Source organism: Rhinoderma darwinii, chromosome 1 (genome assembly GCF_050947455.1).
Source record: "Rhinoderma darwinii isolate aRhiDar2 chromosome 1, aRhiDar2.hap1, whole genome shotgun sequence".
Classification (NCBI taxonomy): Eukaryota; Metazoa; Chordata; class Amphibia; order Anura; family Rhinodermatidae; genus Rhinoderma; species Rhinoderma darwinii.
Window position 1 is genome coordinate 381324712 of NC_134687.1, and position 13324 is coordinate 381338035.

At 40.9% G+C, this 13324-nt stretch overlaps 1 protein-coding gene across 2 annotated transcripts in view; it reads right to left on the reverse strand.

Moving 5' to 3' along the window:
- Nucleotides 1-1881: 1881 nt before the first annotated feature.
- LOC142652643 (guanine nucleotide-binding protein subunit alpha-14) overlaps nt 1882-13324 on the reverse strand; it is a 250873-nt gene continuing 239430 nt past the window's right edge. For both annotated transcript variants that reach the window (XM_075828307.1, XM_075828314.1), the window contains exons 3-7: nt 9679-9833; nt 8954-9082; nt 5793-5922; nt 4629-4782; nt 1882-2892 (exon numbers count right to left, since the gene is read on the reverse strand). In XM_075828307.1, coding sequence (XP_075684422.1) covers nt 2702-2892; nt 4629-4782; nt 5793-5922; nt 8954-9082; nt 9679-9833 — 759 coding nt within the window. In that variant the 3' untranslated portion in view covers nt 1882-2701. The remainder of the gene's footprint in view (nt 2893-4628; nt 4783-5792; nt 5923-8953; nt 9083-9678; nt 9834-13324) is intronic.

The following is a 13324-nucleotide window of genomic DNA, read 5'->3' on the forward strand; positions in this document are numbered from 1 at the left end:
ACCAAACATATTACACATCCGTACAATTTAGAGGTGTACAGAGTTATAATACGCTCTTGTGCATGAGGTTTAACTTACAGAATAGAACTCAGGATCAGCACAAGATAAGTGAAGTAATGTATTCGGTAAAGGTTTCAAAGCTGAAATCTCCAAGAACCCCTTGCTGGGTTATTATAAAGCAAGTGTAATTTTAGGAGAAAATTGTCATAAAATTGTCTAATTCTCCCCCTGCATTGAACATTAAATTGTAAACTGGTTTTAGGCTTTAAAGTTTACGTTCTCATTTTAAACCGGGCAGGGTTGTTGAAAAAACATTTTCAAATGAAAAAGCAAGGTCAGCAGCGCATACATACATAATGGATTGAAATTTCCATGTGGTCTACCGTTACTACCACACTGAAGTTAAGTACGGATTTAAATTATTAGCGATCAGTGAAACCTTAAAGAGGCTCTGTCACCAGATTATCAAATCCCTATCTCCTATTGCCTGTGATCAGTGCTGCAATGTAGATTACAGTAAAGTTTTTTTTTTTTTTTTTTTTTTAAAACTATCATTTTTGGCCAAGTTATGAGCAATTTTATATTTATGCAAATGAGCCTTTCTAATGGACAACTGGGCGTGTTTTCTCTTATTTCCAATTGGGCGTGTATTGTGTTTGTAACATCTGGGCGTGTTTACTTGTTTTACTAGCTGGGTGTTGTGAATAGAAGTGTAAAAACGGTGTGAACCGGGCTTTAAAAATCATCATTAGCGGCTCAATCTTCTAATGAGGCCTGTATTGTGTAAGAACATTAGCAGTCTTCTCCTCTACTGTTAGGTAAATCATAATCAATGAAAAGTTCTAAACCGCTAATCTGAAGAGAGGCGACGCTAAACAAATGTATACACACCTTTTACTGTATAATTCATGACTGCTGGAGGAACTCTCAATAAAGCCTTATAAAATATTAAATCAAGAAGTAATTTATTGCTCTTAAAGAGGCTCTGTCACCAGATTTTGCAACCCCTATCTGCTATTGCAGCAGATAAGCGCTGCAATGTAGATTACAGTAACGTTTTTATTTTTAAAAAACGAGCATTTTTGGCCAAGTTATGACCATTTTTGTAATTATGCAAATGAGGCTTGCAAAAGTCCAAGTGGGTGTGTTTAAAAGTCCAAGTGGGCGTGTATTATGTGCGTACATCGGGGCGTTTTTAATACTTTTACTAGCTGGGCGCTGTGAAGAGAAGTAACATCCTCTTCTCTTCAGAACGCCCAGCTTGTGACAGTGCAGATCTGTGACGTCACTCACAGGTCCTGCATCGTGACGGCCACATCGGCAGCAGAGGCTACAGTTGATTCTGCAGCAGCATCAGCGTTTGCAGGTAAGTCGATCTTACCTGCAAACGCTGATGCTGCTGCAGAATCAACTGTAGCCTCTGGTGCCGATGTGTCCTCGCTCGTCTGACACGATGCAGGACCTGTGAGTGACGTCACAGCGTGATCTGGCAGAAGCTGGGCGTTCTGAAGAGAAGTGGATGATACTTCTCATCAGAGCGCCCAGCTAGTGAAAGTATTAAAAACGCCCCGATGTACGCACATAATACACACCCACTTGGACTTTTACTTTTAAACACACCCACTTGGACTTTTGCAAGCCTCATTTGCATAACTACAAAAATGGTCATAACTTGGCCAAAAATGCTCGTTTTTTTAAAATAAAAACGTTACTGTAATCTACATTGCAGCGCCGATCTGCTGCAATAGCAGATAGGGGTTGCAAAATCTGGTGACAGAGCCTCTTTAAAAGGAACGAGCATCAGCAGCAAATCTGTAATAAAATAGTGTGAAACGTAGATCTAGATCATATACAGCGCAGTGAAACCGCTTAGTGTCAAAATGATTTAAAATGTAATTTATTCATATTCAAACAGCCCTACTGGAAGAGAAACATGTAAAATATATGTATATATGCGGATACACACATTATTTATAAAGAGATACATATTTACAAATATCATTACAACGACAATTTCATCTCTATCTTTGGTTTTACATTGCAATAGGATAGTTTTAGCTCCTTGATTAACATCGCAATAGAGAACCTATCATCCATTTTATGGCTCTCTTAAATAATGAAATTGGAGGATGTTGTAATAGCGGCCACGATTTACGCTTCTGTGAAGAAAAAAACCCACATACATTCTAGGATTACAGTCAAGCACCCCAATCTACTTAAAAAGAAATCATAAAAAGGTTTCTCTAATAAAAATGTTGTGTTGCTTTAAAATAGCGAAGGCAACTCCGGTTAGAACTAAACCACAACATAAGTATTAATAATAAAAAAACAGGAACTTCTCGTCTGTTTGTGCATTTTTCTTTTTGTACTTCATATTGAAATATTCTCTTAAATATCCAACTGTTACAAACATTGGACAGAATAATAAAAGCCAAAGCATGGGAATAAAAAATAAAAAACAGCATTTAAAAGTTTGTATACCACATAAAAAAAAAAAAACAGTAAACATTTGGGGGGAGGGTTTAACTTCTCTCATCCTGATTACATTTCTTAAGAATCAGAACACAATTTGTTTGTAGGAAAATATAGCATCTCATCTCTGTACTCTTAGGAAAGGGGAGGGGAGCTGGGAATGATTGAGGAGACAGTCGTCGGTACAGAATGACTATTCGGATAATCCACAAACTTCATTGCCCAGTTCTTACACTAGATTGAATTCCCTCAGGTTCAGCTGTAAGATAGTGTCTTTAACAGCAGCGAATACAAAGCGAATGTTCTCGGTGTCTGTTGCGCAGGTGAAATGGGAGTAGATGACCTTCTCTTTGTCGGGGTTCTGATCTTGATAGAGCTTCAGAATAAATTCCCGAGCTGCTTTGGCATCTTGCTTGAGACCTTAAACAAAAAACAAACATTGTATTTTGAAGGAGAGATCCGGGAATATTATCATACAGAGTGCCTGAGCATGCTAGATCTTCTTTCTAAGAACACTTCTCACTGCATCTCCTGCTGGTCCAGTGCCTGTAAGTGCATGCTCTGCTGTGGTGCATTTTTGAGAATAGTTCTAAAATAGTTTGAGGTGTGAAAAAAAGCGTATGAAAAAATGCCCTATAAGATTAGGCGGTTAAGATGTTAATGGATGTTTCCTGACAGCAGTTTTTTTTTTTCTGCCAGAAGTGGATAGAAACATAAGGGCCAGTTCACACACAGTTTTTTTATGCGGAAACCGCACCAAAAAACGGCCGAAAATGCCTCCCATTGATTTCAATGGGAGGCGGAGGCGTTTTTTCCCCACGAGCGGTAAAACCGGCTCGCGGGAAAAAGAAGTGACATGCCCTATCGCCGGGCGTTTACGCTTCTGACCTCCCATTGACATCAATGGGAGGCAGAAGAAGCGTATTACGCTGCGTTTGTTGCCCGCGGCTCTCAATGGCCGCGGGCGAAAAACGCAGCGAAATTCGGCATGCAGGCAGAGGAGAATCTGCCTCAAAATTCCAAACCCAGCCTTAAGGAAATAATTCTAGTCTCTTGTATCCACTCCTGTGTTTGGCTAAAACCAAAACCAAAAAAACTATATCCAAATCTGCAAGTGTGAAAGCAGTCCTATGGTGGATAGGATTGGATGTGAATGGATGACTAGGATGTATCTCACGACCAGTACAAGAATTGTAATTTTGTAGAGCTCTGCTTTCATGGGGAATAGTTTGTTACATACACTTAACTCCTTAACGACCACCCACCGTCTTTTGACGGCAGGCAGTGCAGGTGCTTTGTCTACAGCGACATCTTTTGGCGTCGCTGTAGAAGAGGCTGCTGAGTGCTAGTGTGAGCGCTCATCCTCTAAGCAGGAGCTGTAACTTACAGCGGCACAGCGCTCACCCGTCCGCTTCGGTTTAGCAACTTCTGAATGTGACATGTTTTTTCAAAGTCTAGTTACCCTTTAACCTGATCTGCAGTTGTACAATGGAAAAACCCATTTATGAACAATAAGTCAATAAGAAATCAATGCAAACAAGTGTGTTAGTCATTTCTGAATACCATATTCACAACTGCGTAAATCCTCTCAAACTGCTCTTTTTTTTTTCTTTAAGAGCCCTCTCAACTGACATGTCCCATTATCTATAAATAGCCAAGGGTATGTGACGTACATAAGATCTACCCAATACAATGAAAAACAATAAGACTTATTGATGGCACTTGGATTAACAACATACAATAGACTTGCAGGAAGCAGACAAAAAAAAATAAAAATTGAATTGAAATAGCTTGGATGAGTTTAGAGCCTGGTTTTCATTGTCACATTGGTTATGTTTTTATAGGAGACACCCAGAGGCAACAGCAGAGCGTGATGCTTTATTCCTGCAGTTAAATCTGACAAAGCGGTCATCTGCTCCGAAAAGACACAAAACACTTTTTCCTCTCCATAGGAAGCCTCTTATATTTTATGCCCCCTATCAAGCCTTTATGTCCGAAGTAACTATATGAAGCTTCCATCATCAGCTACTACACACATTTCTACCTTCACATTTCTTCACTGGAGATGTATTACCAAGTAATGTTTTTTTATTTCCAAGTCATTTTATGTTTGGTTTTCATTTAACTAAGAATTAGTTACAACCAGTGTTTCTTACCAGTAAACTCTGGAAAGTAGTCAATTAAATGTGAGAATAAGATTTTCTCCTCTAAAAGATCCTTCTTGTTCAAAAACAGAATGACTGAAGAATTCTGGAACCAGGGGTAGGTTATAATGGTTCTGAACAGCGCTTTGCTTTCTTCCATTCGGTTCTAAAAAAAATAAATAAATGGTATTTAGTAATAAAACAACACTTTTTGATAGGCGCCTCAAAATAATCCCAGTACGCCCCTGAATGTTTACCCATGTAAGTCACTTTTACAATATGGATGACAAACTGATCTCAGCCTGCTCAAAGCTGCGGAGTGTGGGGAGCGCAGAACAGGCAATAGACCAAGGCAAGAACAAAATGCTGGTTGAAAAACTACAGAAAGCTTTCACAACCGCAATCCAAGTTTCTAGGACACTTTTCAATTGTAATAACTTACAAGAAAGCCATTTATGAAATTAATCTTCACTTGTAAAGGCCTAATGTTGCTCAAATGGCAAAAAATTAAACCGTCTAAATTAAACAAAAAACAAACAAACACATTTATTACATTTTTGTAGGTTATGACACAGATATTACATGTAAATCGCCTCTACCGTCTCCACATAAGCCAACCCAGGTATCGGTCGCTATAATACGCTTTCATTATGCAGTATCATTTGATCTGTGGTGTTTAGCAGCTGACTGGCTCAATGAAAGGCATTTTCTTTTTTAATAAAAAGGTCAGTCAGTATAATTGGCACAACTTAAAAATAATTATAATTAGAAATTTGTTTTACTTTTTGAGATACAGCTGCTTTGTATTCTCTATACAGAGCAGCTGTATCGTTCGCTAAGACCTGAATATGTCTGTCCCGCGGACCTGACTAGTTCAGTGTCAGCGGGTCCTGCGTGTCTGACACGCAGAATCCACCTGTTACACAACACATCTAAGTTATGAACTTACATGTGATAGATTACAGGTGGAGACTTGCTTTTACTGAACCCGATGGGAACAAGATTTAGCAAATGATACAGCTGCTCTGTATAGAAAATACAGAGCAGCTGTATCTCAAAAAGCAAAAAAAAATTTTTATAAAGTTGCACCAATCAATAGTAAAAAAAAATAATAATACGAATGGACTTTCAAAAGGTTTACATAGCCTTTAACCAACTTGTTTTATTTAGACCTACCTCATTGTCACACTCTGCAAGAACCTGATCATATTCACTCAATGCCACCAGGAAAATTATGGAAGTAACATTTTCAAAACAGTGAATCCACTTCCTTCTTTCTGATCTCTGGCCACCGACGTCCACCATCCTGTAAGACAAGATGAACATAATCATCATAACGCACCAAGGAGTGACTGGTCATAGGAGCATAAAAGGAATTCAATACAATTTATAAATAAAGTTGTAATTTAATAACATGAACCAATGCAGCCAGCAATTTTACCAAAGGATGTTTTTCTATTGTTATCCTATTTAACTGTGAGGTACAGTCGGTGAGGCAACAATATGATGACCAAGGAATCTTGGGAACAAATCACATGGATGAGAATAGGCCTGCGCAGGAGACTCCTTGGGCATCGTACAGTTGCTTCGGCACTAGCGCCTCTCCATGCTGATGTAAGATTGGGCGGGATAGTAAAGTTACAGTAGCACTCAATTACTATTGAGAAATAAAACATCTGCATGTTTACAAATGGCAAAAAGTCTATATATTAGTATATTCAGAATAGACTAGAGGTAAAATCCTTACATGTATACAACGTCATATCAAGCAGTGAATTAGAAAATGGTGCATAAGGGAAGGTTTATATTATATAACATCTTGTCTTCATTACACAACTTGCAAACGTTATTCATAAAAATGATTCCATCGCTATATTTATTACAATCTGTATTTCTGTTTAACCATCAAATAAAACACACTGTTTTTACCCATTTTTATTTTACTCATAAATAACTAATCTCTCAAAAAGAGAGACCTAAGAATAAACCAAATCTGACATCAGTTTACATGTGCCCCCACATTATAAATTGAACCACCAGTAAAACCCCAAATAAAACGACCACCATGCAAAATCCTCGCTCCAAAAGCAAAATGGCACTCCCTGCCTTCTGAGCCCTACAGTGTGCCCAAACAGCAGTTTACGTGTAGATATAATATGAATAAAAAGATCTAAAAAATAATATTAATATATAGCAGAATAGCCTCTTTTTATGCCATGCCCCATAATAAAAAGTTCATAATTTGAACGCTACCATATACCCTAAAACTGTGCTTAAAAAAAAGTACAATTTGTATTACAGAACACAAGGCCTCTAATACTGTAGCTACGTAGCCTTGAAAATAAAAAAGTTATGGCTGACTAAATGGCAAAAGGCAGGGGCGTAACTAGGAAAGACTGGGCCCCATAGCAAACTTTTGACTGGGGCCCCCCCTCTCCTGGGTGTCACACAACCCCCCCTTGTAGATAGTGCCTTTTTTACAGCCCCCTCTGTAGAGAACGCCATACAGCCCCCCCTGTAGATAACTCCATACAGCCCCCCCTGTAGATAACTCCATACAGCCCCCCCTGTAGATAACTCCATACAGCCCCCCCTGTAGATAACTCCATACAGCCCCCCCTGTAGATAACTCCATACAGCCCCCCCTGTAGATAACTCCATACAGCCCCCCCTGTAGATAACTCCATACAGCCCCCCCTGTAGATAACTCCATACAGCCCCCCCTGTAGATAACTCCATACAGCCCCCCCTGTAGATAACTCCATACAGCCCCCCCTGTAGATAACTCCATACAGCCCCCCCTGTAGATAACTCCATACAGCCCCCCCTGTAGATAACTCCATACAGCCCCCCCTGTAGATAACTCCATACAGCCCCCCCTGTAGATAACTCCATACAGCCCCCCCTGTAGATAACTCCATACAGCCCCCCCTGTAGATAACTCCATACAGCCCCCCCTGTAGATAACTCCATACAGCCCCCCCTGTAGATAACTCCATACAGCCCCCCCTGTAGATAACTCCATACAGCCCCCCCTGTAGATAACTCCATACAGCCCCCCCTGTAGATAACTCCATACAGCCCCCTTTGTAGATCTCTACAGGGGGGGCTGTGTGGCGTTCTCTACAGGGGGGGCTGTGTGGCGTTCTCTACAGGGGGGCTGTGTGGCGTTCTCTACAGGGGGGGCTGTGTGGCGTTCTCTACAGAGGGGGCTGTATGGCGTTCTCTACAGGGGGGCTGTATGATAACGGCCCCCGTGTAGAGAACGCCATACAGCCCCCGCTGTAGAGAACGCCACACAGCCCCCCCTGTAGCGCACGCCACACAGCCCCCCTGTAGAGAACGCCACACAGCCCCCCTGTAGAGAACGCCACACAGCCCCCCCTGTAGAGAACGCCACACAGCCCCCCCTGTAGAGAACGGCATACAGCCCCCCTGTAGAGAACGCCATACAGCCCCCCTGTAGAGAACGCCATACAGCCCCCCCTGTAGAGAACGCCATACAGCCCCCCCCTGTAGAGAACGCCATACAGCCCCCCCCTGTAGAGAACGCCCATACAGCCCCCCCCCTCCCATGGCCGGAGGATCCGCTAGCAGCCGCTATGTCTGCTACAGCGGGACGCCACTGAACACAACGGCAGAGCAGGGAGGCATCTCCCCGCTCTGCCATTAAACAAAAGACATGTATCCCCTATCCACAGGATAGGGGATACATGTGTGATCGCTGGCATTTATAGGGAGAACGTCTGCGCAGCTCAATAAAAATGAAAGGAACGCTGGTCACGCATGCGCACAAGCGCGACCGGCGCTCCATTTATTTCTACGGAACTGCCGACACAGATCCCGGAAGTCCGAGGTTTGTGATGGAGAACTTCAGGGGACTTTCAGTCCCCCGTTCTCCCTATCAATGCCAGCAATCGCACATGTATCCCCTATCCTGTGGATAGGGGATACATGTCTTTTGTTTAATGGCAGAGCGGGGAGATGCCTCCCTGCTCTGCCGTAGTGTTCAGTGGCGTCCCGCTGTAGCAGACATAGCGGCTGCTAGCGGAGCCTCCGGCCGGCAGGCGACACGGGCCCCCTCATGCCGCGGGCCCCGTAGCAGCCGCTACGGCGGTAGTTACGCCACTGGCAGAAGGTAAAAAACTAAAAAAATCTCTTCTTGGTCTTTAAGGCAAAAAAAATGCAACATCATTAATAGGTTAATATAAAAACACAAATGACAGCAAAGCAATAGCTGACATGCTATAGATCCTAGGCAATCTCCCTGGAAATTTTGCTCTGCTGCCCCAAACTTTACTCAATTTATACAAATAAATTTTAAGAGAACATCTTACCTAAAAATAATATTTTCTAAATCGAAAGGATACTCAATGATTCCAGTAGTAGGCACTCTGACTCGAAGTACATCTTGCTGGGTGGGAATATAGGCGTGAACAGAAACACGATCTATGTCACTAATGTAGCTGGAAGAAAGAAAGAAAAAAAAAGAAAAATCACAAAAGATTTATTTTAAAATAATGTAAAACAATTGACAAATGAATCAAAACCAAATGAACGGTTCATGCACAGAAGCGTATTCAAGACGTGCTGTATAGATACTGAAGATATGCAGCCCATAATATCCGGTGAACCCTGTGGTACCTACGTGTCACTCATTGTCATAAAGAGCCACACAGAGGATTATTCTCCCCACGGAGCCTGTGAAAAAAAAACGAAAAAAAAAACCCAACTCTGCATTCTGCCCCGACAGACCATAGAATACTGAGGCATACAGTGGCACCATGCAGACTGCAATACGGGTTCATACTGCAATCCGTGCACCTCCATGCCTAAGAATAGAAAATTCCTCTAGATTTTTATGGCATTGCAATACTAATATATCTTTTCCTAAACAAAAAAATATTGGTTTGGACATTTCCTTGTATTCCTCATCTCCAAGCGTGGGGCCTTCAGTTTCTTGTTGGAGCTCCAAGATGTAGCATACATTTACATTGTGGATCAAAGCCTTTGTAATGATCATATACTGCAGAATATGTCTTGGCTATTAGGTCACACTTACTATTTAGCGGAGTCTGACAGCTGGTACTCCCTCCTCCGATCATAGCACTCCTGGATCCCAGGATCCTCCCAAAGTTTTTTAATTGCTTCTACATGTTTTCTTTCCAGACTGTTTACTTTATCTACCTCTACTTCCTGGATCAGCAAGGCATTTTCCTATTTAAAATCAAAATAAATTAGTTGAAAAAGAAAAAAACCACAAATAAAGCACACATAATTAGTTTCATGTGCAGAAGTCATATGATCTGAAAAAAAACATCATTTTTATAACAATACAACCCATTAGATGGTCAAGCACAATTAATGTAATGCATTCAATTGAGGTCCCCAAGAACAATTTGTCCATCATGCAAAACCAATTTGTTGTTTTTTTTATTTTATTATCCCAATGAATCTATAACTTTGCAATTGGTCTTGAATAAACATTTCCTATTGTTTTAGTTCGATACCTCCTAAGCAGCGTTGTGTCAATGGTAACAGACAACAAACCTGTGTAGTCTGATCCTCTATTGTGTCCCCTACTTCTTACATACAATAAGGGAGTATGAACTGCCGGATCAAACTAAACCGGGTTTAAACAAGACCTAATGCAAAACTGCTGCATTATTCATTTAGATGCATTTAAGCAAAATAAATACCGTAAATGAGAAAAAATTTGGTTGAGAAGGTGTACAAACCCTTTTACCCTCTCTCTGCCGTGACAATTTTCAAACTTGACATACATGAATAAAACCGGAATTATAAAAGAAAAATAAAACCAGAAAATATAGGGTTGTGAGTGTATAATATGAAGAGAACTGACACATTGTTAAAATGCCATCCAGCACTTTACACTCATGGGCGTCTGCATGTAATTTTGAATCAAGGTGCAGTGTTTTGTTACCAAAAAAGAACCCCCCCCCCCCAAAAAAAAAAAAAACACTCATGTTTGTCGCAACAAGTATGACCCAAGCAGAGCCTTAGGCTTTATTCACATCTGCGTCAGGACTCATGGGTTCCGTTGGAGCTTTCAGTCAGGGGAACCCATGAACGGAATCCAAACGGAAATCATAGGTTTCCGTTTGCATCACTATTGATTTTAAAAGGTGACGGATCCGATGCAAATGGTTTCCGTTTGTCACTGTTGTTTAACCAGTTAGTGACAGCCAATACGCCTTTTAACGACGGCCACAAACTGGCTTTATTCTGATGCATATGCCTTTTTACAGCACTGCATCAGGATAAGTAAATAGAGCAGGGAGCCGTCAAATCTCCCTGCTCTCAGCAGCCAGAGGTAGCTGAGGGCGTCCCTGCTCTGCCGTGTGAGATCGATATTAGTATCGATCTCACCCGTTTAAGCCCTCAGATGCGGTGCACAATAGCGTGCACCGCATCGGAGTGGTTTTGGAGAGAGGGAGGGAGCTCCCTCTCTCTCCCACCGACACCCGGCGATACGATCGCCGAGTGTCTGTGTCTCCAATGGCAGCCGGGGGCCTAATAAAGGCCCCCAGGTCTGCCTGTAGCGAATGCCTGGTAGGTCATGCTGGAGGCATGACCTAGCAGATGCCTGTCCGTTTTAAACGGACAGGCAGTAATACACTGCAATACAAAAGTATTGCAGTGTATTATAATAGCGATCGGAGAATCGCATATTAAAGTCCCCTAGTGGGACTAGTAAAAAAAAGTTTAATAAAGTTAATTTTAAAAAAAAATTCCCAAAAAATTGAAAACCCACTTTTTCCCCTTACAAAATGCTTTACTATTAAAAAACCAAAATAAAGTAAAAAAAGTTACGCATATTTGGTATCGCCGCGTCCGTAACGACCCAGACTATAAATCTATTACATTATTTAACCCGCACGGTCAACGCCGTAAAAAATCTAATAAAAAACTATGGAAAAATTGCTGTTTTCTGTGAATCCGGACTTAAAAAAAATGTGATAAAAAGTGATCAAAAAGTCGCATCTACTCCAAAATGGTACCAATAAATTCGACAAGTCTTCCTGCAAAAAAAAAGCCCTCATACAACTGCATCGGCGAAAAAATAAAAAAAAGTTATGGCTCTTCAAATATGGAGACACAAAAACAAATAATTTTGAAAAAAAAGCGTTTTTACTGTGTAAAAGTAGTAAAACATACAAAAACGATACAAATTTGGTATCGTTGCAATCGTAACAACCCGCTGAATAAAGTTAGTGTTATTTATATCACACGGTAAACGGTGTAGATTTAAGACACGAAAAAGAGAGGCGAAATTTCAGTTTTTTTTCTATTCCCCCCCCAATAAAAGTTTATAAACGTTAATCAATAAATAATATGTACCTCAAAATGGTGCTATTAAAAAATACAACTTGTCCCACAAAAAACAAGACCTTATACAGCTATGTCGACGCAAAAATAAAAAGATTATAGCTCTTGGAATGCGACGATGGAAAAACGTAAAAAATGGCTTGGTCATTAAGGTCTAAAATAGGCTGGTCATTAAGGGGTTAAAGGTTTCGTTGTTTTAACTAAATGAATAGTGCAGTCGACTACAGTATTTATTCAGTCAAAACAACGCAACCCTTACACAACGGGGGACAAACGGAAACCATTTGCACCAGATCCGTCACCATTGAAATCAATAGTGATGCAAATAGAAACCTATGGTTTACTTTTGTTAGTTTGGATTCCGTTCATGGGTTCTCGACGGAAAGAACCCACGAACGGAGTCCCAACACAGATGTGAACGAAGCCTTAGACGTACATCTCCTAAAACAGTTCAAGATGTGCAGAGTTCATACATGCCACTTATGCCTGTCAACATTGCACACATCTTCACAAAATAATTAAAAACATTTGACTCACGTAGTCAACAAATATGCAACAGCTCAACTTCTCCCCCTTTTAGTAGAAAAAAAAAAAAGACCACCTACAGTACTGTGCAGAAGTTTTAGGCAGTTGTTGAAAAATGCAGTTACTAGTTATTTTTTATCAATTAACAAAATGCAACGTGAATTAACAGGAATCTAAATCAAATCAATATTTTGTGTGACCACCCTTTGCCTTCAAAAACAGAATCAATTCTTCTAGGTACACTTTCACACAGTTTTTGAAGGAACTCGGCAGGGAGGTTGTTCCAAACATCTTGGGAGAACTAACCACAGACCTTCCGTGGAAGTAGGCTTCCTCAAATCCTTAATGTCTCTTTATGTAATCCCAGACAGACTATGTTGAGATCAGGGCTCTTTGTGGGCCACATCATCACTTCCAGGGCTCCTTGTTCTTCTTTACACTGAAGATAGTTCTTAATAACATTGGCTGTATGTTTGGGGTTGTTGCCCTGCTTCAGAATGAATTTGGAGCCAATCAGATGCCTTCTTGATGGTATTGCATGATGGATAAGTATCTTCCTGTATTTCTCAGCATTGAGGACACCATTAATCCTGACCAAATCCCCAACTCCATTTGCTGAAGTGCAGCCCCAAACTTGCAAGGAACCTCCACCATGCTTCACTGTTGCCTGCAGACACTACTTATTGTACCGCTCTCCAGCCCTTCGGCGAACAAACTGCCTTCTGTTACATCCAAATATTCAAATTGTCAGTCCAGAGCACCTGCTATGATTTTTCTACAGCCCAGTTCTTATGTTTTCGTGCATAGTTCAGTCGATTGGAAGACATGGCTTT